This window comes from Somniosus microcephalus, chromosome 7, assembly GCF_052327205.1.
Source record: "Somniosus microcephalus isolate GS21.2 chromosome 7, FLI_Smic_1.0, whole genome shotgun sequence".
Taxonomy (NCBI): Eukaryota; Metazoa; Chordata; class Chondrichthyes; order Squaliformes; family Somniosidae; genus Somniosus; species Somniosus microcephalus.
The window spans coordinates 33,844,711-33,872,540 of NC_140993.1; the positions used below are offsets into that span (position 1 = coordinate 33,844,711).

General features: G+C 43.2%; 1 protein-coding gene across 1 annotated transcript; it reads right to left on the reverse strand.

The window, feature by feature from the left end:
* Nucleotides 1–27,749, reverse strand: rab12 (RAB12, member RAS oncogene family). The gene is made up of 6 exons (XM_085992387.1): nt 27,370–27,749; nt 10,440–10,500; nt 8,182–8,320; nt 4,910–4,999; nt 3,253–3,357; nt 1–2,216 (listed from the first exon to the last, which is right to left on the reverse strand). The coding sequence occupies exons 1-6, from the start codon at nt 27,641–27,643 to the stop codon at nt 2,106–2,108; spliced, it is 780 nt and encodes a 259-aa protein (XP_085848513.1). The 5' UTR covers nt 27,644–27,749; the 3' UTR covers nt 1–2,105.
* Nucleotides 27,750–27,830: the final 81 nt, after the last annotated feature.

Sequence of the window (27,830 nt, forward strand, 5' to 3'; positions counted from 1 at the left end):
TTTATTTATATGTATATATAGTTTTAATAGGTCACAATTTTACATACCATGCTTACATTTTAATCCATCAAAAAAAATCAGCTACACCAACAAAGAGACTTCACTTCTTAAATAACACATGCACTAATGGGTCGGAAGACCTACTTCATACTCTACATAAAGCAATGTCTTCGAGCACAATCTGGAATCAATAGCTGTACAGGTGCAGAGTGAATCTGCCCTGTTGTGGGTTCCACGATACATAATGTTCTTTAAGTTATCAAAATTACTTCCTTGAGCATTAATATAAACAAAATGAATACTTTACTCTTATTTCACATATTTCTACAACAATCTGTAATACTGGGTATGGAAGCTACTCTGTTGCTCGTATTACGAGCCGTGTCTGGAGTGGGTTTTCTTCAAGTAAAAACACACCCATTTTACAATGTGCTTGGCACCTGAAATTGAAAGCTAACAACGTTATGAGGGAGTGCTGCTCATTGTTATAATGCAAGTGTGAGGTGCAGTCATTTGCACAATCAAAATGGTTTTGAACAGACCAAAATTTAAATATTTGATCTTCATAAGGCAACTTTTATAAAATGCCCACTTGAAATTTCATGTTATAAAATACCCACCTAAAACGTTAGCCCATACCACCTCCAGCTTTTAGTGTATGTGCGTCCAAAGGGAGCACAAAGTGTCTTTTTTCAACAGCCAACTTTTTGATTAGTACTGAAGCAGGAGGATTTTCTTTTGCTCCTACCACTATATAGTGTTATGTCTTTGAAATAAAGTAAATTAAGATTTAAATTGCATGACCCTGTTCTGCTACTGTGCATTGAATATTCTTTGTAGAACACTGCAGGGACAATTCCTTTATTTTACAAATATTGTACACTAGATTTTCTCCAAATGACTGAAATCGCAATTTAGTGTTTCCTTTTAGTTCCCAACACTTGAGGGTTGTACTGCCTGGGAGGAAAAGTACATATTTGCAGTTTCTGCACCAACATACAAACCCACAAAACTAGAACCATGTACCTAATGGGATTCTTTTACATGTATGAATTATTCAGACTTTCAAAACCTCCCAAAATATATTCAGAATCCGGTTCGTTTGCTCTGTGGTTCTCAAACTGGGGTCCGTAGAGACTTTGAGGGTCCGCGGAATAATGAGAAAGTGCGACCGGAGGCGGACTTGGTGCGAGCCGGGTCCGGAGTGCGGTTGACACACGTGCAGTGCAGAGTCGGCTAGCTGTCTCAGCTAGGAGGGGAGCGCACATGGAGAAGCGCCGAGAGCGGTGCGAAGATTGCCAGAAGAGGCGACGGTGGAACTGACCTGTGACCTTGCACGCTAACTTTCTTCCCACACCATCTGTTGCTCCCCTATTTCAGGGACACTTTCCCTCCCTCACCTGGGGAAAAAACATCACACCAAGGATAGACAGACTCTGCGGTAAGAAGCAGGCACACCCATCTCACTGATATCTGTAAGTAAATACCTGTTTCCTTAAAAGCATCATTAAAACACACTTTACATGCGGCACTTTCATATTAGGAGTATTATAATTTAGATTGGGGGCGGGGTCAGTGATTATTAACCCATTTGGAAAAAAGGGGTTCTTCAACCAAAAAAGTTTTGAGAATCAGTGCATTAGTTTCTCTAGAACGTGTCTATCTTGCACTATTCAGGAAAGGAAGGCAGCATTAATGTTGCGATACTACAGGCAACTGTAGCATTGTACTAGTAATCAGACAGCCCCTTTCAGCTGGCTGATTTACTTTAGAGTACCAAAAAAACCTGCCCCTTTCAAACTTATTAGAAACACCTGGTACTGCACACCAACAATAAATACAGTACTAGAATAGAAAACATTAATTTTGCCATCAGAGATCAGAGGATATTTAAAAAAAAATAAAAACATGTGCAGTTATTCCGAACAGTGTCATTTGATCCTATACCATTTTAAAATCTCACACCATATACAAAGTTAGTCGGAGCTCCTCTCGGATCATTCATACAAAGTGCAACGATGACAATGGCGAGACTGATTGTATTGCAGCAACGTACAGACATGGGTACGAGCGCAGTATGGCGTAGGGGGGAGGAGAAGCACTGGTCAGCAGCAGCGAATGTTTGGCCGAGGTGGCGGGAGTTCCGGAGGAATTTCAGGCTCTGGCTGCAGCGATAGGATGCTGTTCGATAATTCGTGCCTGGGCACATCGGGCATCTGCAATTAGGGTGGGGATAAAACAATACATTTCTTCAAGTTTCAAAGCCGATTACAAGAGAATCCAGATAAAAGATTCAGATACAAATCAGATAAGAAAACTGCAACTTTAGGCAATAATAAATTTTGCCATAATCCCGTAATTTTCCACGCTAATGGCCCATCGCTCAACATTATTATAGAAACAGATAATTCAATCCATCAGAGATGCATTTAAGGGGAAGTTAGATAAGCACGTAAGGGACAAAGTAATAGAAGGTGATGCTGATGGGGTTAGAAGACGAGGGGTGGGAGGAGGCTCGTGTGGAGCATAAACACCAGTGGGGAGGCTGCTAGTCTTGTGGAATCCACACCGTTTATCAATGTACAAGATTGCACCTGGCACGGTGTATTGAAAGTCACAATCTGCAACGATTGCAGCCGCTGGCCATTCTCCAGTGAATGAGGTTGTCCATTTAGACCAGCAAGGTGATCGTAGCCACTTGCTCCGCTGCTAGCGTTTATGCTCAATATCCCAGAGAGGGCAGCCCTGAAATTGGGTGGGCTGTTGTCAGTAGTAGCACTGTGAAGGGGCCACTCAAAAATAGTTAGCCTTCAAGAAATAACTTGAACTAGGAATTTTGCATTCATTTTGCTCGGTTTGCTATGAAATAAATTGCGAGCACTATACATCATTGGGCAATGCACAACAGCAGTACCGGTCACTAGCACTCAACAACCTGATGCATCATCTGTTAGAGCGGATTTCCTTGGAAATAGAAGGAAAAGGAAAAAGATAAAGGGAGAGATGAAACCAATAGCGTTTTGAAGTTGTTGCCATGTATAGGACCACTACCAGAGGAGCATGACAATGCTTCAAAACCATGTTGGAGTTGGTCCAAGTTTATACACCACTTTTGGACTGATTTATAATGCGGCATTGTTAGTTTCCAAAGTAACACGAACTCAATTGCCCCCGAATCATATATAAAGATCACACAAATGTTATAGTAGACCCTTACGTTCTAAATCTTCGTTCCTTAATTAATTAACTTGCCTTATTTAAGATGTCATCCACAAGCTTCAAAAATATCTCATTGACATTATAGTTGTCTTTTGCACTGGCTTCACAGAAACGCATCCCAGTTATCTGCAGGGCAAACTAAGGAAATGAAAGAGTAAATATATTTAGACACGCATTTGTAGCCAGAGGTTCATTTTTATTTTAAATTACGAATTTCACAAAAAGTAGCAACAAGTCCATTTCAATTAGAAAAGGCATTATAGGCACATTGTTAAGGAATACACACAAATCTAGTCGGACAAAAATCAGGAGGAAAGTATGAATCACAGAAGAGTCTCTTGCAAGTTTATTGTACTTTACTAGGACCTGGTTAAAGCAGATCCTTAACAAAAATGGAATTAAAAGTAATTGAACCCTCTCTCCCATCACATTCTACAAACATCCAGCCAAAAAGTGATGACATATTCTTTAACCAGGTTTGCTGAACATGGGTTTTTAGAAGGATCCTAGACCTGAAACGTTAACTCTGTTTCTCTCTCCACGGATGCTGCCTGGCCTGCTGAGTTTTTCCAGCGTTTTCTGTTGTTATTTCAGATTTCCAGCATCCGCAGTATTTTACTATTATATAATGGGGTTTTACTGTTGATCACATCACAAATAGTCATATCTCAGAAATTTCTTTAAGACTTCTGCAGCCAATCTTACATTTCATGGATAGAATTTTTAGCTAGTTAGACGGCGAATTCCAAGTGACCTGGACTGAGAAACTCAATACAAAGCCATCTTGGTCAAACTTGCAGATAACACCAAACTATGATGGGCACTGGATTCAGAGGAGGCAGCTCAGAAAAATATATAAGTGGGCAGAACCATGCCAGACAAAATTTAATGCAGAGAACTGTAAAGCATTGCATACAAGAAATAATGGACAGACGTACTCCATGAAATGGTGCTGAAATAGCCACGGATGAAGCTGACTAAGACCTCGGGGTCTTAGTAGACTCAACATGCAATATGTTGAATCAATGGAAGGCAGCAATCAACAAAGCTAACAGAACATTGAACTACAGTCAGAACATTGAACTACAGTCAGAACATTGAACTACAGTCAGAACATTGAACTAGTCAGAACATTGAACTACAGTCAGAGCAGCAAAATACAGTCAGAACAGCAAAATACAGTCAGAACAGCAAAATACAAGTCAGAGAAAGTCATGATCAAATTGCATATGAGAAGTGAGCTCATCGAGGTATATAAAATAGTTGTGTGAATGAATATGGTTAGTCTAGAATATTACTTAAAATTAAAATGCGAGTAGGAGAAGAGGACACATATTCTAGATTGTAAAAGATTGAGGACTGATGTTAGGAAGCTCTTCTTCACACTAAGTGTGATCAATATACAGAAGAGACATCCCGGAAGTATAGTGGAGGTGAAAATCCTGGAATCTTAGCAACTGGATTGCTCTGCATGGATAGATTAAAATGGGCCAAATAGCCTTCCTATCTGTAATTATCCTGCGATAATTCCCCACCAAGTATCTCGTTGTCTATGATAACGGTAAACACTAGGATTAACTCCTTCCAATTACAGTTTGAGCAAGAGTTTTAAACAAGTACTTTCTGAGCAGAGTTACTGTTGGAAGTCCCACTTCACGACAGTGAGCCTTATTTCAGGTTTGTTTCTTACCTTTTCTCCCTGCTGACGGGAGATCGCTCGGTCAATTTCACAGTCCAGCTTATTTCCCACTAATAGAAGCTCTGCATCTTCTGAAGCGTACTGTGTTTCATAAAACAAGTGAATGAACATGTTAGGAATAAAAAGTAGTGCGATGTACAGAAGGACTGTACTACTAACCCGAATAAGACATTTTGTTGAGCAGTTCCAATAACTTCCAAAATGAGCAACATTAGGACCTTGCTAACGTGGTGTGTGTGTGTTTGCTTTTCTTTTTCCATGGAATGAATTTTCTGCTCATCCAGGCAATGATTGCCAATACTGCAGGCACAGGGCTTGGCTACAAAACCATCACTGACCACTCCTCAGTCAGCTAAACAAAAAAATCTGGCCTTTCCTCCCTCCCATTTTATTTTCCTTAACCAACAGAAGTTGTCCTAAAGAAAGAGGACTTCCATTTATATTGTACCCATCCTGAAGAAATCCCAAAACACCTTACAGCCAATTTATTACTTGTTCAAGTGTAGTACGTATAATCTCAGGATAATGGGTCGACCATTTAAGACTGAGGTGAGGAGGAATTTCTTCACTCAGAGGGTTGTGAATCTTTGGAATTCTCTACCCCAGAGGGCTGTGAATGCGGAGTCGTTGATTATATTCAAGGCTGAGATAGATTGATTTTTGGACTCTCGGGGAATCAAGGGATATGGAGATCAGGCGGGAAAGTGGAGTTGAAGTCGATGATCAGCCATGATCTTATTGAATGGCGGAGCAGGCTCGAGATCCACCAGACTGATACCTGGGATGGCAGGAATGACGTATGAGGAGAGATTGGGTCGATTGTGCTTATATGCGCTAGAGTTTAGAAGAATGAGAGGAGATCTCATTGAAACATAAAATTCTAACAGGACTAGACAGACTAGATCCAGGAAGGATGTTCCCGATGGCGGGGGAGTCCAGAACCAGGGGTCACAGTCTAAGGATAAGGGGTAAGCCATTTAGGACTGAGATGAGGAGGAATTTCTTCACCCAGAGAGTGGTGAACCTGTGGAATTCTCTACCACAGAAGGCAGTTGAGGCCAATTCATTAAATATATTCAAGAAGGAGTTAGATATATTTCTTAAGGCTAAAGGGATCAAGTGATATGGGGAGAAAGCAGGGACAGGGTACTGAATTTGGATAATCAGCCATGATCTTATTAAATGGCAGAACAGGCTTGAGGGGCCGAATGGCCTACTCCTGTGCTCCTATCGTCTATGTTTCTATATGGTCTACTCCTGCTCTTATTTCATATGTTCTTATGACTTATGTAGGCAAAAGCAGCAGTCATTTTGTGTACAGCAACAAAGAAAAATGACCAGTTAATCTGTTTAGGTGGCGTTGGTTAAGAGCCGAATGTTGGCCAGGACATCGAAAGAACGACCTGCTCTTGTAAAAAATGCCACGGGATCTTTTACCTCCACTTGAACAGGCAGATGGAGCCACAGTATAACATCTCATCCAAAAGATGGCACCTCTGGCATTGCACACTCGCTCAGTATTGCATTGAAGTATCAGCCTGAATAATGTGCTCAGGTCCTGAAATGAGGATTGAACCCACATCCTTCCAACTCCGAGGAGAGTGTGCTACCACTGAGCCAAGCTAGCATTGTATGGCAGCAATTATATTAGTCATTAGTTACTGCACTGGGTGCTGTACCTAACCGCTGTATTACAGAGGGATACAAACCAAGAAACAGAAGAGTTAGCCCGTCGTCCTTTTAAGTTAGCCCGGACTTGTTAGGCTGAAAGTCCAATTCCTTCAAAGAATTTCGAAACCAGTGGTTGCAAGTATACCATACAAATCTGCCAATTACTCCTGAATTAACAGCAATTTCATTTGGCTCACAACGATGGCTGGTATGGTAAATAAAAAAGCGTAACATTTCTGTAACACAAAGTTGCCCCATGAAGTCTGGGTCAAGATACACTGCAGAACATGGCACATGAAGAAAATGGAGAGAGAAAAATAAAGAATTTTGCAACGCTGAAAGTCCTGTCACTGTGCAGAGAGACTACAATTTCAATTCTGCACATAATACAATAGTATTCGAACAACGTTCAGACCCAGAATATATTTTAAGTGGGGGGGGGGGCGCGGAGGGGGTCAATAAAAATTAAACTAGTTGTATTAGAACTTGGAAACATTTGCTGCTGTTTCTCTTGTTATAAGAAAGATAGGCTTGCATTTGTATAGTGCCTTTCACAACCTCAGGACGTCCCAAAGCACTTTATAGCCAATGAAGTACTTTTTGAAGTGTAGTCACTGTTGTAATGTAGGAAATGCAGCAGAAATATGCGCACAGCAAGCTCCCACAAATAGCAATGTCATAATGACCAGATAATCTGTTTTTTTGCAATGTTGATTGAGGGATAAATATTGTCCAGGACACCGGGATAACTCCCCTGCTTCTTCTTCGAAATAGTGCCGTGGGATCTTTTACGTCCACCTGAGGGGGCTTGCAGAGGCTCGGTTTAACGTCTCATCCGAAAAGACGGCACCTCCTACAGTGCAGCACTCCCTTGGCACTACACTGGAGTGTCAGCCTAGCTTTATGTGCTCAAGTCTCTGGAGTGAGACTTGAACCCACAATCTTCTGACTCCGAGGCGAGGGTGCTACCAACTGAGCCACAGCTGACACAGTTATGCTGATAAGTGTGAGACTACCAGTCTGGCCATGTGCTGCAGAATGTTGGGAGGGGGGGAAAAAAAAGATCGAGAACTCCAAACTTCATACAGTCTCCACATACCCAAACCGTATGGTAATAATCACACACGAGCTTTCCTCCTTTGAGACTAATCAGCACTGGCCTTAATTTAGCAAATCCTCTATGGTTATGATGGTGAGGCTAGTACTGCACCAGTCACTGTGTAAAAAAAAAAAGGGCAGTAAAGATTACACACACCACTGTGTAAATGCAAACTGTGGTTCCATCATAAAAACATGGGTGAACACTAGATTCTATTGCTCAACTCAAAAGGGGAAATATTTGCTAAGCCAGAGTTAAAAGACGCTCCAGCCCAGCTTTTAAAAAAAAAAATACCAGCTAATATGAAAGGAAAATATTAATGGGAGACGTGGGCCATATAGTTCCTGCAATTGTACAAAGTATCAGGAAATTTCCAATCTATTGATATAGTAATACAAATGGTATAAATTTTAAGAGGCTTAAAACACTTTTCATTCATTTAAATTATTTGGACTAACATGTCGATGAACGTACACAACTACCTCTTCATTACCTTGTCAATCATTTTCATCCATTTCGGTACATCTTCAAATGTTTCTTTTTTAGTAATGTCATACACTAAGACAATTCCCTTGGCACTCCTGTAGTATGCTGAAGTAATGCTGTTGAATCTCTCCTGCCCTGCAGTATCCCTGAAGACAAATGCGATTGAAAAAGTCATAAGAATATTTACAGTTGGGTACAATTTAAGAAGCATATCCATTCTGGTATATTGGCCAGTTGGTTGTTTTCTCCCTGCCGCCACCCTAATCAAAACATTTTGGAGTTCTGCAGTCATGTCACTAATCCAGGACACTGCAATACAAAGATTCTTGTAGTTCTCTCAGTATTAAGGCCCACAAGATCTCTGGTTTATTAATATAATCCTGGTCAGAACAGTACTTCAACCAGATACTCAGCACCTGGTAAATGCCAGTCTGTTAAGTGCGGAGAAAAATAAAACGGGGCTAACTGAATACATAAAACGTTACCGTCGAATATTAGAAGCACAGATTTCTTTTAGATGAATCATTACAGCACTGATGGCCAATACTGTTAAACTTTAAATATGTTAGAAAAGGGCTGCAATGTTATTCATTAATTAAAAAAAAAAATAGCCTGATAGTAAAGAATCCAAAAGAGATTTATTAAGTTCAGTAACTTTATTTTGACCTGGATGGGGTAGAAGGATAAACACAAGTGATCAGTAAGATCAAACTCACAATGCAGCTTGAATAAAGTAGTACATTTTACCTCCATAAGCTCCTGTAGATACAGTGCTATTATTTGCCAGCCTCTTGCAGCCAGATCTTAAGAGTCACACAGATGAGGGATGAGAACACACAGACAGTTAGAAATTAGACTACTGTTAACTGGAGACTATGGATGAGTAAGGAATCTCAGAGTGGCGCAGCATTCCGAAGCCAAAGTCCTGCTGGGAAGTGGGGGGGGGTGCGGAGTGTTAGTAAGCTTTTTATAACCGTTCACAAGAGTTCATGAAAACAAAGACAACTGACAACAAACCATGTGTCACACAGACTTTATCTGCCAGAATATCTGCATTACTCATTCTCACTGACGGGGTGGTATGGCAGCCAGATGTCATTTAGGAATACTGGAATCCTACGTACCATGTATTAGTGCACAGCAGCAGCAGCGGTCCTACAGGCTTATTAAATGCTTTGTGTTAAACAAGACTGAAGAAAATTTGCTGGAACACTCAACGTTGGCACAGGTGGTTTATACTCAAGAATTTTATTTTTTTTGTTTTCTAATGTTTGCAAATTCTTCAATTTTGAATACGGGTTACTTCTGATAAGTGGAAGTAATTCTTTGCACAAAAAAAATTGCATTATCCAATAATTTGAATTGCATGACTGAATTAAGACTGTTACAGCTTAGTAAAAAGAATAAAGATAGCACCTTAATTAGCTGGAAGAATTGACACTAATGGAACCCAGACTATTTTACATTTTAAGCTGCTATCTCAGGTTCTCATGCTATAGGCTTCCGCCTGTTCTGCTTCAGAAGAAATGCCACATGTTTCGCAGACAGAAGGCGCAGTTTCTGCTACAAAAGGCAAGTCGTGATAATATTTACTTTTCCTCCCGCAACACAGGCAAACGTATAGGAAATATCCCACTGGTCACCTAGGGGGGGCCAGAAGAAGGTTGGCCTCGCAGTGGCCGATTAGAGACGCGGTCGGGGTGGCTTGAAAACAATTCACCCGCTGCACTCTCAGTCTGAGGACGATAAGCGTTGGGGGGACAGAGGTACAATGTGAAATGACCACTAAAGGAACGGTAAGAATGCGCTGAACAGAACACAACACGACTGGACTCTGTCCAGGACACCTTTGCTATTCCTTTGCCTCAGATCTTTAAGATGGCATAAATGTAGCCAGTGCGATGCAGACTGGTTAAGGAGAGGCGGAAATAAAACCTCAGTTTGAAAGATCCAGGATAATCATAAAAAGAACTATGCCATTTGCCGTAGTTAAACAACAAGTAAAAATCCATCTTAAGTCAGTGTTTTTTTTTTAATCTACAGTGGATGCACAATGTATTGATATCCCATTGGTCTCACATTTTTAGGTCAGTATTGGATAATATATTGCCACAAAACATTACTGCACAGCCCCTCATCAGAAGTGGAAAACTAGCCCGTGCCTAGCCCGTGCCAAGGATGAGATTGTAAGAGAAATTTCATCAGTAAGAAGTACTGGGAGAGGAATATGTACAAGTCAATAGCTGGAAACGTGTAGTCACTTACCAGATTTGTAATCTAATTTTCTTCCCTCTTAGCTCTACTGTTTTGATTTTAAAATCAACACCTATAAACAAAATACAGTAAAAGGAAAAGGAGGAATAAGAAGCAAAAGCAAACACAAGGTTGAATTCAAAAGCAAAAAGAAAACAAAATTACCATTTCCAACAGGATACATAGCACTCTGTAAAAGCACACTATCGTATCACAGGAAAGGAGGATAGAAAAAGGTAGGCACCCAACACATTAGGAGAGATACTGTAACTTTCTGCACACGTACGAAATGCACGCATTCTATTTTGGACCATGATATTGTACGGTCACAGTGTTTATGTTAATGGGCTGGAGTAATGATCCGTGACAGGAGTTCAAATCCCACCACGGCAGCTGGGGAGTTTAAATTCAGTTAATCAAATGGAGAATCAATAGGTATGGGGATCGAGCGGGAAAGTGGAGTCGAGGTCGAAGATCAGCCACGATCTTATTGAATGGCGGAGCAGGCTCGAGTTGCCCGATGGCCGACTCCTGCTCCTTTTCTTATGTTGGCCCAGAAATTCGGGTCCAAACGCGCGAGTACGGACGGAGTACCCACACGTGGACCCGATGGAAGTGCCGGTTTCTTGCATGCGCGGGAAACCGGCATTTCCGATCCTCTGAACGAAGGGGTTCAGAGGTCGAACGCGTGCGCGCAGGAGTCTGCGCATGCGCGTTGAACTTCCGCATTTTTTTTTTTTTTTTTTAAAACAGGTTTGCCCGTGCGTGAAGGCCTGTACTTTTTGCACATTTAAAAACCAGACGTAAGGACTTCATTTTAAAAGGTAACTGGTCAATTAATTAAAATTAGAACATTTTTTCCACAGGTTTATTATTTTTAAATACTTTACAGTAAGGTAAGTGTATTTTTAGCCCCGATTTTTTATAAAATTATTTTTTTCAAAAATTTAAATTATTGTTTAAAATAGTTATTTAATGTTATTTATCGTTGATTTAAATAGTGTGATGTGTTTTTCAAATTTATTTTAAGGTTAAGTACTGTTTTGGGCGCCCGGAGTTTTCATGAGTTTGACAGTTCTTTCTGTCAAACTCATGAATGGACTTTTCCCTCCTCCGATTGGTTGCCCAGTGCTCACCTGATCCCAGCCGACGCATCGCACTAACTACGCCGCTGGATCACCCAAGCACAGCACGCCGGGAGCTGAACCGGGCCACAGACAGGAAATCCACGCAGGCCCAGGCCTCAACTGTCGGCGCGCTAGGTAAGTGCAGGTCAGGGGCTTGCACCGTGGGAAGCTCCCGACCCGAATTTCTGGGCCGTTATGTTCTTATACAATAAATATTTTAGTAACATTTTCCAAACAATTTACACTATACCACCAGTATGGTATCTTAAATGTACCATAAGTGAAATACTAGTGCAGTAAATTAAAGAAAATATATAGCACATGTTTGCGTGGGTTTGCGTGGGTTTTCTCCGGGTGCTCCGGTTTCCTCCCACAATCCAAAGATGTGCGGGTTAGGTTGATTGGCTATGATAAATTGACCCTTAGTGTTAGGGGGATTAAATACGTGGGGTTACAGGGATAGGGTGGGATATGTGTTGGTGCAGGGGTTACGGGGATCGGGTGGGATATGTGTCGGTGCAGGCTCGATGGGCCGAAATGGCCTCTATCTGCACTGTGAGGTTTCTGTGATTTCTGTGATTCTGATCAACAGGCCAGGATATGTTACAATAGTCACAGATCAGGGCCGAAACCAGGGCACTCCATCACTTTTTGACTGGAATAACTCAATCCAGTTCTCACATAGCACTGCATGCCCTGCTGCTGTGTGGATGGGATGATTTAGCAGACTTCTTTTCGTTTACTTTTAAATTTAAACACACAGAATAAGTGGCTTAAAATCGGAGTTTTATCGCCATGGCGCGCAGTTGAGTTCCGAGAGCTGACTGGCCTTTTATCACCAGTAAAAAAAAAGAACTTTTTTCCCCCCCCTCTGATTCTGGTCACTGGCCCTTGGACCAGCTTGACCCTCAGTTGGTTTATCATGACTGCATCCAGCAGATACCATGTGTGAGAACAGCAGAATGTCCGTTAAATGGTGCATTTTCTGTGGAAAGTAATTACAGTATCCCTTGGAGGTAAATGAACACAGGAGATCCACACCCAACAGAAACCCAGAACGCAATGACGTGCAGCTGTCGGAAGGCAGCCCAGAATGAAGCTTAGCCAGAAACAAAATGGACTATGTATCAAAGTTTTAGTGCTTAAATGTAGTAGTCGGTTTTATATTACTTTATATTACACAAGACCTAGGTTTCTAACTATCCTCAGCACCGGTTATTGAAATCTTAAATGTATAGGTCAGGGAGAAAAGTTAGGGAAGGAAAATATCCGATTAATCTCCTAATACTTCATTTAAAATCTGGACAAACTAGCAATGCGAAAAAGCGGTCCTAAAGTTAATACTTTACAAATTAAAGCACTTTCATACAGTAACTATCAACATCAAGGCAGCATTCAACCAAATCTGGCACCAAGGAACCCTAGAAAAATTGAGGTCAATGGGAAAACCCGCCAACGGTCAGTCATGCCTGACAAACAGGAAGATGGCTGTGGTTGTCAAAGGCCAACCATTACATCCCCAGAATGTTTCTGATGGAATTCCTTGGCTCAGCCTATTTCAGCGGTTTCATCAATGATCTTCCCTCCATTATTAGGCTAGGAGTGGGGCTGTGCGCGAACTATTTTAGAGGTCCAATTTGGCTCCATTTAAACTCCTCCAACAATGGAGCACCTCATATTAAGCTCCTAGACAACAACCAGGCTTGAAGCTGGTTCATTCAAGCCATGTAAATGCCAGACAAAGACCATCTCCAAGAGAGAAAAGGTCCAACCAACTTCGACAGTATCACCTTCGCTAAATCAACATCAACATCCTGGGGTTCAACAATAACCAGAAGATAAACGGGAACACCCATATCAACCTCGTGGTTACAAAAGCAGGAGAGGCTGGGTACTCTCAAGTGGCTCACCTCCTGACCCTGCAATGCTTCTCCCAACATCTTCAAGGCTCAAGTCAAGACTGTGATGGGGTACTCATCACCCATCCGGGTGGGTGCAGCTGTAACAACACCATCCAAGACAAAGCAGTCTGCTTGATCAGCACCTCTGCCACTGAACTCAAGATCCCACCCTCTCTGGTGCTGGCGCACCATGGTTGAAGTGTGTGATATCTACAGGATGGACTGCAGCAACTCACTAAGGTTACTTCAACAGCACATCCAATCCCCAACACCTCGTCCAGTAAAAAGGACAAGAGGGTCAGTGTCACGGGAACACCATGACCCGCAAGTTCTTTTCTAAGTCACACAATGTCCTTGACAAAAATTCCTCCATCCTCGCCGAGTCAACATCCTGTAATTCCCTACTTAACACTATTGTGGAATCACCATCCTAAGGACTGTAGCAGTTCACCACCATCTTCTCAGAGCATAGGGATGAGCAATAAGTACAGCATGGCTTGCATTGCCCACATTCCAAGACATTTTTTTAAAGCACCTTATCTAAGAGAAACAGAGAACCAAAGACACAAATAAAATACTTACTGTAACATACAGCATAGTCAAGAGGCAGTGAGATTGATTTGTATAGCTAGCAGTCAAATACAATAAATCTCCCCAAGTGGTAGCACCAATGTGTATATGTGGCATTAATCGCAGCCAGTTTGGAGAGTGGACAGCGCAAAGGATCTTCTCTTGCTCCCTGTTCCCCTCAACAAATGGTTTGAAAGTTCAAGTTCCTTTAAACAGCTCGGAGGATTCCCACTAATGCTTAACCATTTTAAAAGACGTCCAAATTTGCTCCTTTCATTCATATTCATTTCGATAGTACTCATTGCTGCACACACAATCTGTTTCCCCCATCATTATTTCTGTCTGTCAAATTTTCACCTCTTTCATTGATTTAAATTTTCCAACAGTGTCTTTTAAGAACATAAGAAATAAGAGCAGGAGTAGGCCAGAAGGCCCCTCGAGCCTGCTCCGCCATTCAATAAGATCATGGCTGATCATCGACCTCAACTCCACTTTCCCGCCCAATCTCCATATCCCTCGATTCCCCTAGAGTCCAAAGATCTATCAATCTCGGCCTTGAATATACTCAAAGACTCGACATTCACAGCCCTCTGGGGCAGAGAATGCCAAAGATTCACAACCCTCAGTGAAGAAATTCCTCCTCATCTCAGTCTTAAATGGCTTACCCCGTATCCTGAGACTATGACCCCCTAGTTCTAGACACTCCAGCCAGGGGAAACAACCCCTCAGCATCTACCTTTTACTTACTCTACTATATAGTTTGGTGCTTTTTAGCTTTAAAAAAAAAAAAACTTCTGCCTGATGTTTTTGCTGCCACTCCCATTCAAGAGTCATGCATTTGCAGGTATGTGGAGGCTCAACTGTGGATTATGGAATTTACAAAAGGTGTGCCTCCAATGCCAGGTTCCTGGAGACCCCTCCAACTTCATAATGGAGAATGCCGCCAATGGGAAGAGACATCGGACATTGCCAGCACACTCAGCGTAAAAATGCTTCTTTCTGTCCCATAACACAGTCTCACTTCTCATTTTTTCCCTATCTTTATCCTGTCGTTAAAAACCTGCTAGCTGCAAGAGACGCAATGAGCAGAAAACATGCTCACTTGAATTTGGAGGCCACAGGAGGAGCAATGGAGTAGAAATAAATTTGTTCAAATTTATCAGTCAATGGTCTTTGCACACCATGACCTGAAGTGTGACTTTATACGCACAGAATCTTATATATAGCATTGCCCTTGTTACAATAGCTTACGGAGTGGAGACAACTTGCCTCCTGTTCCCCATGTCTTCAGATAGGAGAACAAACACACCATCAGACCAAGGCTATAAACTCGGAGGCCGATTTAATAAAGATTAAAGTTAAACAACAACAGAGCGTGTATTGGGCCTGTCTTTTGGGAAAATTGGAGACATTCTTGGAAAAGTAAGAATTTACAATCAACACCCATTCTTGCACCAAAAAACTTGGGAGCAGAGAGCAAGGAAGATTTGGTAACTCTTGAAGTATTATAAATGTTTTCAGCTCACCATAACTGAAAGTTAAAAAGGATGTTCTACTCATTCTGTTCCAATTGTAGCTGCTGAGGTTTTAAAAAAAAAAAAAGAAAAAGTCCATCCAGAAAAAAAAATTCCAAATGTTCCAGAAAGTGGAAATTATTGAAGACTCGATTCTTAGTCAGTTGGGGGGAGCGGGGGGGGTGGGGGGTGAACAAGTTGGATGCCTAGCCGCAAACAAACCAGGTTACCAGTGCTAAAAGACACAGTAGAATTAAGGGATTTCAGTACAGGTGACCAGGCAGTGAAACACTATGGGTAGAGTTAAGGAACAGCAACGTGAGGAAGGGATGCTTCAGTTATACAAATCCTTGGGCAGACCCCATCTGGAGTACTGTGTTCAGTTTTGGGCACTGAACCTCAGGAAAGATATGTTGGCCTTGGAGGGGGTACAGTGCAGATTCACCAGGGCTTGTTATGGGGGCAGGTTTCATAAACTTGGCTTATATTCCCTTGAGTTTAGAAGGTCGAGGGGCGATCTAATCGAGGTGTTTCAAATGATAAAGGGATTCGATAGGGTAGATACGGTGAAACCATTCCCTCTGGTGAAGAAATCCAGAACAAGGGAGCATCATCCTAAAATTAGAGCTCGGCCTTTTAAATGAAACCGGGAAGCACATTTTCACACAGGGTAGTGGAAATCGGTCACTCTCTCCCTCAAAAGGCTGTGAATGCTGGGTCAATTGAATTTTGAAGATGGAGATCGATAGCTCGCACCTCGTTAAGGGAACTAAGTATACAAAGTAATTGCACCTTAAGTGGAAAGGGTTTATTGAAGCACTGAAGTTTTTCTTGAAATATGAAGCAGTGAATTTGCAAGTACAGTGGAATCTTGTTACATTTAATAGTTCGGGGCAAACAAAAATGTCAAACATAACTAAAATCATATAAATCATCTAACATGTGTAACTAGCAACTTGTTAGCACGAACATGCCTGCTATATGCGGTGGGGAATCTATGTACTTCCTGCCTGCACCACTGCCGTCCTTCTTCCACCCACCGTACATCCAAACTCTGCTGCCTGTATTCTAACTCTCACCAAGTCCCGTTCACCCATCACCCCCGTGCTCGCTGACCTGTAATGGCTCCTGGTCCACCAACACCTATATTTGAAAATTCACATCGCCGTGTTGAAATCCCTTCATTGCCTCGCCCTTCCCCATCTCTAACCTCCTGCAGCCCTACAACTCACCGAGAACTCTGCGTGTTTCCAGCTCTGGCCCCTTGTATATCCCCCATTTCCTTCGCCCCAGCATTTGTGTCCATGCCTTCAGCTGTCCAGCCCCAAACTCTGGAATCTCTAAACCTCCCCGCTTCTCTCCTCCTTTGTCTTGCTGCAGTTGTACAGGGCCTTGGTGAGACCGCACCTTGAGTAGTGTGTGCAGTTTTGGTCACCTTACCTGAGGAAGGACGTTCTTGCCATGGAGGGAGTGCAGCGAAGATTCACCAGGCTGATACCTGGGATGGCAGGAATGACGTACGAGGAGAGAGTGTGTCGATTGGGCTTATACTCACTGGAGTTTAGAAGATTGAGAGGGGATCTCATCGAAACCTATAAAATTCTGTCAGGTCTGGACAGACTAGATGCAGGAAGGATGTTTCTGATGGCCGGGGAGTCCAGAACCAGGGGTCATAGTCTAAGGATAAGGGGTAGGCCATTTAGGACTGAAATGAGGAGGAATTTCTTCACCCAGAGAGTGGTGAACCTGTGGAATTCTCTGCCACAGAGGGCGGTGGAGGCCAGTTCATTAAATATATTCAAGAAAGAGTTGGATATATTTCTTGAGGCTAAAGGGATCAAGGGATATGAGGGAGAAGGCAGGGACAGGGTACTGAATTTGGATGATCAGCCATGGTCTCATTGAATGGCGGAGCAGGCTCGAAGGGCCGAATGGCCTACTCCTGCTCCTATCATCTATGTTTCTATGTTTAAGATGTTCCTTAGCATCTACCTGTTTGACCAAGCTTATATTTGACACCCATCCTAATACAGGAAACTTTGTGCTATCCGGCACCGGCGGGACCGAGCTGTTGCCGTTCCCTCATAACTGCCGGACAAACCAGCGTTAATGTTGAAGCATACGGAGCTTTTCATCTCTGTACCTGACAACAAACACTGTTGCTTAGCAACAGCTTCTAAACAGTCGGCCCGTACCTTAGAAGCGTCTCTCTGAAGCTGTTGCTAAGCTACAGAGACTTTGCAGAGCCTGACTGTTGAAAAAAAAAGCCACAAGAAGAAAAAAAACCTAACAAAACAGCTCCTGATTTTTGCCGGTGGCTCGAGCTTGCCGGACATTTAGCCTCCGGGTAACACAAAGTTTCCTGTATCTCCTTTGGCTCAGCCTCAATTTTTGTCCAATTACATTCGTGAAGCATCTTGGGACATTTTACTACGTTGTGTGAAAACTTTTGCCATTAGAACGTTCTGTGTTCACATAGTGGAAATGCCTAGGTGAACACATCACCTGATTACACAATCTGGCCACTGGGTTGCCACAATCACTCAACATTAATTTCAAGAATTTCAGATCATAACGACTGCTCCCATTTTTTTTTCTTTTTTCCCCCAGACAGCAGGTGCTGGCAATGGTTCTGCTGTTGCTATTTCCAGCTCCTCTAGACCCATAGGAAGGCAAATGGAATGTTGGCCTTTATTTCAAGGGGGAGAGAGTATGAAAGTAGGGAAGTCTTGCTACAACTGTATAGGACGCTGGTGAGACCACACCTAGAGTACTGCTTTTGATCCCCTTATTTAAAGGAAGGATATACTTGCATTGGAGGCAGTTCAGAGAAGGTTCACGAGGTTGATTCCTGGGATGGAAGGGTTGTCTTATGAGGAAAGGTTGGGCCTATACTCATTGGAGTTTAGAAGAATGAGAGGTGATCTTATTGAAACATATAAAATGCTGAGGGGGGTTGGACAGAGTAGATGCCGAGAGGATGCTTCCCCTCGTCAGGGAATCCAGAACGAGGGGGCATAGTCTCAGAATAAGGGGTCGCCCATTTAAGATGGAGACGAGGAGGAATTTCTTCTCTCAGAGGGTTGTGAATCTTTGGAATTCTTTATCCCAGAGAGCTGTGGAGGCTGGGTCATTGAATATATTCAAGGCTGAGATAGACAGATTTTCGAGCAACAGGGGAGTCAAGGGTTATGGGGAGCAGGCAGGAAAGTGGAGTTGAGGCCAAAATCGGAGCAGCCATGATCTCATTAAATGGTGGAGCAGGCTCGAGGGGCCGAATGCCCTGCTCCTGTTTCTTATGTTCTTTGTTTCTTTACTTGTCCCTTTATCATTCCCTTTTGTCATTTAATCACTCCTTCCTTTCACCCTCTCAGACCTACCCTTTTGTTCTTTTCTCACCTTGCCCGGCTTTCCCTGCCTCTGTACTTGCTTAAGACCTGTTGCATCTCCAACCAAGTTAGTCAGGGGGCTGGGAACCTAAGTGTGGGCCCAGAACAGAGAGAAACAAAGCTGGAAGTGCAAGTTAGAAAAGTAGTCAGCAAAACTAGTAGGGAGCAGAAACAAAGGCCAACAGTAAAGAGGGTCAAAGTGCAGAAAAATATTAAACAGGCAAAGTTGAAGGCACTTTATCTAAATGCACGTAGCATTCGCAACAAGGTGGATGAATTAATGGTACTAATAGAAGTAAATGGGTATGATGTATTGCCATTACAGAGATATGGTTGCAGGGTAACCAAAGCTGGGAACTGAATGTTCCAGGGTACTCAACATTTAGGAAGGACAGACAAAAAGGTAAAAGGAGGTGGCGTAACGCTGTTAATAAGGGATGAAATCGGTACGATAGAGGTAAAAGATCTTGGCTTGGCAGATCGTGATGTAGAACTGGAATCAGTTTGGGTGGAGCTAAGAAACAGCAAAGGGTGGAAAACATTGGTGGGAATTGTGTGTGGGCCACTCAACAGTAGTGGTAATGTAGGGCACAGCATCAATCAAGAGATTAGAAGTGCATGTAACAAGGGCAATACGATAATCATGGGGGGCTTTAACCTACATATTGACTGGGCAAATCAAATTACCACTAATGGTGTGGAGGACGAATTCTTGGAATGCACGTGAGATGGTTTCCTGGATCAGTATGTGGAGGAACCAACCAGGGAACAGGCGATTCTGGATCTGGTACTGTGTAATGAGAAAAGGCTAATCAATAATCTTGTGGTAAAGGGGCCTTTAGGGACAAGTGACCATAATATGATTGAATTTTACATTAAGTTTGAGAGTGATGTGTGTAGTCCAATCTGAAACTAAGGTCTTCAATCTAAACAGAAGAAACTAAATGAGGGACATGTTGGCCATGGTAGATTGGGAGACTACACTAAAAGGTATGAAGGTGGACATACAATGGCTAACATTCAAGGAAATAATGCATAATTTGCAACAAACATATATTCCTCTAGGGCATAAAAACCCAAAAGGAAAAGTGATCAAACCATGGCTAACAAAAGAAATTAAAACTAGTATTAAGTCAAAGGAGGAAGCTTATAAAGTTGCCAGAAAAAGCGATCAGTCTGAGGATTGGGATCTTTTTAGAAATCAGCAAAGGGGGACCAAGAAATTGATAAAGAAAGGGAAAATGGAATATGAGCAAAAACTAGCGAAAAATATAAAAACGGATTGTAAAAGCTTCTATAGGTATGTGAAAAGGAAAAGACAGGTGAAGGTAAATGTAGGTCCTTTACAGTCAGAGACGGGAGAATTTATACATAATGGGGAATGAGGAAATGGCAGAGAAATTAAACAAATACTTTGTTTCTGTCTTCACGGAGGAAGACACAAAAAACTTCCCAGAAATACGAGAAAACCAAGGGTGTGACGAGAATGAGGAACTTAAAGAAATTATTAGTAAAAAAACAGTACTAGCAAAATTAATGGGACTAAAAGTCGATAAATCTCAAGGACCGGATGACCTACATCCTAGGGTTTTGAAAGAGGTGGCCATTGGAATAGTGGACACATTGGTTGTCATCTTCCAAAATTCTATAGATTCTGGAACGGTTCCTGCAGATTGGAGGATAGCAAATGTAACCCCGCTATTTAAGAAAGGAGGGAAGAGAGAAAACTGGGAACGACAGACCTGTTAGCCTCACATCAGTAGTTGGGAAAATGTTGGAATCTATTATAAAGGATGCAATAACTGGGCACTTAGAAACTAATAGTAAGATTGGGCAGAGTTAACATGGATTTATGAAAGGGAAATCCTGTTTGACAAACCTATTGGAGTTCTTTGAGGATTTAACTAGTGGAGTAGACAAAGGGGAACCGGTAGATGTGGTGTATTTGGATTTTCAGAAGGCCTTCGATAAGGTCCCAAACAGGTTGGTGAACAGAATTAGGGCACATGGAATTGGGGGTAATATACTAGCATGGATTGAGAATTGGTTAACAGACAGAAAACAAAGAGTAGGGATAAACGGGTCTTTTTCAGGATGGCAGGCTGTGACTAGTGGGGTACCACAAGGATCGGTGCTTGGGCCCCAGCTATTCACAATCTATATCAATGATTTGGATGAGGGGACTAAATGTAACATTTCCAAATTTGCTGATGACACAAAGCTAGGTGGCAGTGTCAGTTGCGAAGAGGATGTGAAGAGGCTTCAAGGGGATCTCAACAGGCTCAGTGAGTGGGCGAGAACATGGCAGATGGAATATAATGTGGATAAATGTGAAGTTATCCACTTTGGTAGAAAAAACAGAAAGGCAGAGTATTTCCTAAATGGTGAAATATTGGGGAATGCAGATGCTCAAAAGGATCTGGGTGTCCTTGTACATGAGTCACTGAAAGTGAATGTGCAGGTGCAGCAAGCCATTAGGAAGGCAAATGGTATGCTGGCCTTCATTACATTAGGCTCGGAGTACAGGAGTAAAGAAGTCTTACTCCAATTATATAGGGCCTTGGTGAGACCACACCTGGAGTACTGTGTACAATTCTGGTCTCCTTACCTAAGAAAGGATATACTTGCCATAGAGAGAGTGCAACCTCTTGTGTGGGACATTATCGAAGGCCTTCTGAAAATCTAAATACACCACATCTACCGGTTCCCCTTTGTCTACTCCACTAGTTACATCCTCAAAGAACTCCAATAGGTTTGTCAAACAGGATTTCCCTTTCATAAATCCATGTTGACTCTGCTCAATCTTACTATTAAGTTTCGAAGTGCCCAGTTATTGCATCCTTTATATCCTGGGATGGCGGGACTGTCGTATGAGAAGAGATTGAGTAAACTAGGCTTGTATTCTCTTGAATTCAGAAGAATGAGAGGGGATCTCATTGAAGCATACAAAATTATTACAGGGCTTGATAGGGTGGATGCTGGGAGAATGTTTCCCTTGGCTGGGGAGTCTAGAACCAGGGGCCACAGCCTTAGGATAAAGGGTAGGCCATTCAAGACTGAGATGAGAAGAAATTTCTTCACACAGAGGGTGGTGAATCTTTGGAATTCTCTGCCCCAGAGGGCTGTGGAGGCTCAGTCATTGGGTATATTTAAAACAGAAGTTGATAGATTTCTGACTAGTAAAGGCATCAAGGGATATGGCGATAGGGCCAGTGAATGGAGTTGAGGCAGAAGATCAGCCATGATCTCATTGAATGGCGGAGCAGGCTTGAAGGGCCGAATGGCCTACTCCTGCTCCTATTTCTTATGTTCTTAGCCAGCTCTGACGAAAGGCCAACGACCTGAAACATTAACTCTGTTTCTCTCATCAAAGATGCTGCCTGACCTGCGGAGTGTTTCCAGCATTTTCTGTTTTTACTCCACAATTTGTGTTACTGGGGAATAAAATTCCCCTAAGTAAATCAAATGTCTAATGTCCAAAATGAGATACGGTATTAATCAAGTTAAAATAATTAAATTACATATTTCACAATAAGATTACATTTAACCATTGAATTCTCTCGTTTTTTTTAAATGTTTTCAATGCCTTGAAGGCTTCAGCCTCGCCAAAGTCCTGGACTTGAAGTTCTCGTTACTGCCGAGCGTGGTGACATTATGAGCAGAATTTGGATTGTGCAGTCTGAGCATATCATTTTCCAGGATGCATCAGTGCCGTTCAATCTGCTATACCGAATAGCAGATGTGCTACTTCACTTGTTAGGTTTGAATTATACATTGTGATTTTGTAGGTGGCAGGTGTAAAAAGTTCTAATGCAACCACGTTATATTAAGAACATAAGAAATAGGAGCAGGAGTCGGCCATTCGGCCCTTCAAGCCTGCTCCGCCATTCAATGTGACCATGGCTGATCTTCTGCCTCAACTCCATTCACCGGCCCTGTCGCCATATCCCTTGATGCCCTTACTAGTCAGAAATCTATCGACTTCTGTTTTGAATATACCCAATGACTGAGCCTCCACAGCCCTCTGGGGTAGAGAATTCCAAAGATTCACCACCCTCTGTGTGAAGAAATTTCTTCTCATCTCAGTCCTGAATGGCCTACCCTTTATCTTGAGGCTGTGGCCCCTGGTTCTAGACTCCCCAGCCAAGGGAAACATTCTCCCAGCACCCATCCTATCAAGCCCTGTAATAATTTTGTATGCTTCAATGAGATCCCCTCTCATTCGTCAAGAGAATACAGGCCTAGTTTACTCAATCTCTTCTCATACGACAGTCCCGCCATCCCAGGAATCAGTCTGGTGAACCTTCGTTGCACTCCCTCTATGGCAAGTATATCCTTCCTTAGGTAAGGACACCAAAATTGTACAGAGTACTCCAGGTGTGGTCTTACCAAGGCCCTATATAATTGGAAATAACAACAGAAAATGCTGGAAAAACTCAGCAGGCCAGGCAACATCAGTGGAGAGAAAATAGAGTCAACGTTTCGGATGAACCGTTTGTCAAGACTTTGTCAAGGGTTCACCCGAAACGTTGACTCTATTTTCCCTCCACGGATGTTGCCTGGCCTGCTGAGTTTTTCCAGCATTTTCTGTTGTTATTTTGGATTTCCAGCATCTGCAGTATTTTGCAATCCTATATAATTGGAGTAAGACTTCTTTACTTCTGTACTCAAATCCTCTTGTAATGAAGGCCAGCATACCATTTGCCTTCCTAATGGCTTGCTGCACCTGCACATTCAGTGACTCATGTACAAGGACACCCAGGTCCCTTTGAGCATCTGCATTCCCCAATCTTTCACCATTTAGGAAATACTCTGCCTTTCTGTTTTTTCTACCAAAGTGGATAACTTCACATTTATCCACATTATATTCCATCTGCCATGTTCTCATCCACTCACTGAGCCTGTCGAGACCCTTGAAGCCTCTTCACATCCTCTTCGCAACTGACACTGCCACCTAGCTTTGTATATCAGCAAATTTGGAAATGTTACATTTAATTCCCTCATCCAAATCATTGATATAGATTGTGAATAGCTGGGGTCCAAGCACCGATCCTTGCAGTACCCCACTAGTCACAGCCTACCATCCTGAAAAAGACCCATTTATCCCTACTCTTTGTTTTCTGTCTGTTAACCAATTCTCAATCCATGCTAGTATATTACCCCTAATTCCATTTGACCAGCTCAGGAAATCAGATGATCTGAAAAGCTGAAGTTCAGGTGGCCCTAGACGGTGACAGACCAGGCCACCTGAACCTGACCCGCTATTACTACAAAAAAAAATCCCGAGTTGATAAAGTCACTTCGATCTCACAGATGGACACATCAATTCTTGGGATTGCAGCCCTAGCTTGGGCTACTTGTGTGGAATAAACACCTGCTACCTCATAGCTTGCTATATCCAGAAAGGGGTGCAAACATCTCTACTATGCAAGACAGTCTATGTTGCTTCCATATACTCAATGCAGCTTCTGGTCCCACTCCATGAGCCGTTAGAAAGAACTGTGTTGTCAATCAAAAAATGTCTCTGACCCACAAGGGAGTGGCAGGCACTCAACACCATTTAGGTAAACTCATTTACAGCACAGATCAGATAATTGTCATACAACTTCAGACTTTTAAAATCAAAAGCTTGGCTTCACCGAACCACTAATTCTTCATTTCGCTCTCTCGCTCCTTTCCTCCTCCTTTCAACCACAATCATCTCCTTCCCTTGAGGTTTCACGACAGAGAAAAAAAAAATCTACATTAACTTGTCTAAACCATTTGCATAGAAGTATTCTTCACAAGTCGAACTCATTATCCACATTCTAGTGACATTGGTTTGATTACTCCAACTGAACTTTTCACCTAGCCAAGATAATCGTAAATTCACAATCAACTTTGTGGTTACCCTTTGTATGTAGAGAATATGGTAATACAGAAGCAACAGAACTTTTATATCCCAGAATTGGTCACAGACGCGGATATTTATCACATTAAACTCAGGAGTGCACAAATTAAATGCAATGAAATTGTGACAATAATTCCATGCCAGATTACCCAAATGTAAGCAAGTTATACCTTTACAATAGTGCTCGTAGATACCCCTATTACACGTGGGTGGCTGCAAATAGATTCTCAACAACAACAACTTGCATTTATATAGTACCTTTAACATAATAAAAGGTCCCAAGGTGCATCACAGGAAAGTGAACAAAATTTGACATCAAGCCACATAAGGCGGTATTAGGGTAGGTGCTTGGTCAAAGAGGTAGGTTTGAAGGAGCATATTAAAAGGAGGAGAGGAGAGGGGTTTAGGGAGAGAATTCCAGAGTTTAAGATCTCAGCAGCAGAAGGCTCGGCTGCCAATGGTAGAGCGATTAAAAAAAAAAAAATCGACATGGAGTCAAGTCCTTGGAGAAAGTAACGGAAAGATGCTACTGTCTATTATCCCCTTCCCACTTCTAGTATTGCCACTAATCTTATCTATTACTACAGGGAAATAAAAATCCCTGGCCAAGCAAGTGCACCGTGTTGACACTCTCCTGCGGCACATCACTGCTGCTGTAGTTCCCAAATGTTTTTTTGCAGACACACGAGCCGGTGTTTTGACGGGTGAAATCTGTTAATTGTTCCACTAGGAGTTCTGTGCAGTGTGAAAACTGACAGGGGCCGAGGCTGGCAATGCTGAAATGCGTGTCCCTGATGGGTGGTGGTGCACAGAACTCAGGTCACAGGCCGGGGGGGGGGGGGCACTAGGGTGGGGGGGGGGGGGGGGGGCCCACAGGGTCAGCCCCCCGGCCAGTGAACGAAAGACTTGCATTTATATAGCACCTTTCACGACCACCGGGCGTCCTGAAGTGCTTTACAGCCAACAAAGTACTTTTTGACGTGTAGTCACTGTTATAATGTAGGGAAACACGGCAGCCAATTTGCACACAGCAAGCTCCCACAAACTGCAATAATAATGACCAGATAATGTTTTTTTTTTTTTAAAAAGTGATTTTGATTGAGGGATAAATATTGGCCAGGACACCGGGGATAACTTCCCATCTCTTCGAAATAGTGCAATGGGATCTTTTACGTCCACCCGAGAGAAAGTAGACAGGGACTTGGTTTAACGCCTCATCCGAAAGACAGCACCTCCGACAGTGCAGCATTCCCTCAGCACTGCAGTGGAGTGTCATAGAATCATAAAATGATAACAGCGCAGGAGGCCATTTAGCCCATCAAGCCCGTGTCGGCTTTCTGCAAGAGCACTTCAGCTAGTCCCACCCCGCCGCCCTGCAAATTTTTTTCCTTCAGGTACTTTCCCTTTTGAAAGCCACGATTGAATCTGCCTCCACCACCCTCTCGAGCAGTGCATTCCAGATCCTAACCACTCGCTGCGTAAAAAAGTTTTTCCTTCTGTCGCCTTTGGTTCTTTTGCCAATCACCTTGAATCTGTGTCCTCTGGTTCTCAACCCTTCCACCAATGGGAACAGTTTCTCTCTATCTACTCAGTCTAGATCCCTCATGATTTTGAACACCTCTATCAAATCTCCTCTCAACCTTCTCTGCTCCAAGGAGAATAACCCCAGCTTCTCCAGTCTGTCCAGGTAACTGAAGTCCCTCATCCCTGGAACCATTCTTGTAAATCAATATGCCAGTTGAGGTCAGACCAGTGTTTTATAAAGGTTCATCATAACTTCTTTCCTTTTGTACTCTAAGCCTCTATTTATGAAGCCCAGGATCCCGTATGCTTTTGTAACCACTTGGGTCAATCTGCCCTGCCCACCTTCAACGATTTGTGCACATATACCCCCGGGTCACTCTGTTCATACACCCCCTTTAGTTTATATTGCCAGCTTAGGTTTTTATTTGTGCTCAGTCTATGGAGTGGGACTTGAATCCACAACCTTCTGACTGAGTGGCGAGGACGCTACCCACTGGCTGACATAGAAACATAGAAGATAGGAGCAGGTGCAGGCCATTCGGCCCCTCGAGCCTGCTCCGCCATTCAATGCGATCATGGCTGATCATCCAAACTCAGTACCCTGTCCCTGCCTTCTCCCCATATCCCTTGATCCCTTTAGCCTTAAGAAATATATCCAACTCCTTCTTGAATATATTTAATGAATTGGCCTCTACTGCCTTGTGTGGTAGAGAATTCCACAGGTTCACCGCTCTCTGGGTGAAGAAATTCCTCATCTCAGTCCTAAATGGCTTACCCCTTATCCTTAGGCTGTGACCCCTGGTTCTGGACTCCCCGACCATCGGGAACATCCTTCCTGCATCTAGTCTGTCTAGTCCTGTTATCCCATCTTTTATCAGACCTTTCCCCCCCAAGTCCCCGACCAACATAAACCCGTGGATAAACAGAGAGAGCCCCAACCTCCCCTTCCCCCCCGGGAGTAAAGCCGGGGCCTGGGGCCTCCTCCCTCGGTCAAGCCTCTCTCCCCGCTGCACAGACACGCACGCACCGACGGTGGATTTGCAGGCCTCGCTGAAGGTGTCGTCCGTGAAGCGCTCCATCAGGCTGGTCTTGCCCACGCCGCGGCTGCCGATGATGATGACCTGCAGCTTGTAGTCGGCCGGCCGGGGCGGCGGCCTCCGGCGCCGGGAGTTGGCGGGGCTGCGGCCGGGGCTCGACGGGGCCCCGCCGCTGGAGAGGCTGTTGGCCGAAACCGACCTGGAGTTGGAGCTCAGGCCGCCCCCGGCCCCTCTCCGCTTCGGTACGGCGGCTGTCCGATCCATCGGCCTCGCTCAATCGCCGCCGGCTCCTTCCTCACGCCAACAACAAACAGCAGCCTCGGCCAGACTGAGCCAGCTGACTCCTCCAGTATCCCACATGGCACTGCGAGGGCCGCCTGACGTCATGGCCAACAACAACAACTTGTATTTTTGAAAGTGTACTCACTGATGTAATGTAGGAAACGCAGCA

Coding starts and splice junctions, on each gene's coding strand:
- rab12 (XM_085992387.1), bottom strand. CDS start 27,643: ATGGATCGGACAGCCGCCGTACCGAAGCGGAGAGGGGCCGGGGGCGGC. Junction 10,501..27,369: donor GGCCTGCAAATCCACCGTCG/GTGCGTGCGTGT, acceptor TTTTGTTTATAG/GTGTTGATTTTAAAATCAAA. Junction 5,000..8,181: donor GGATGAAAATGATTGACAAG/GTAATGAAGAGG, acceptor TATGAAACACAG/TACGCTTCAGAAGATGCAGA.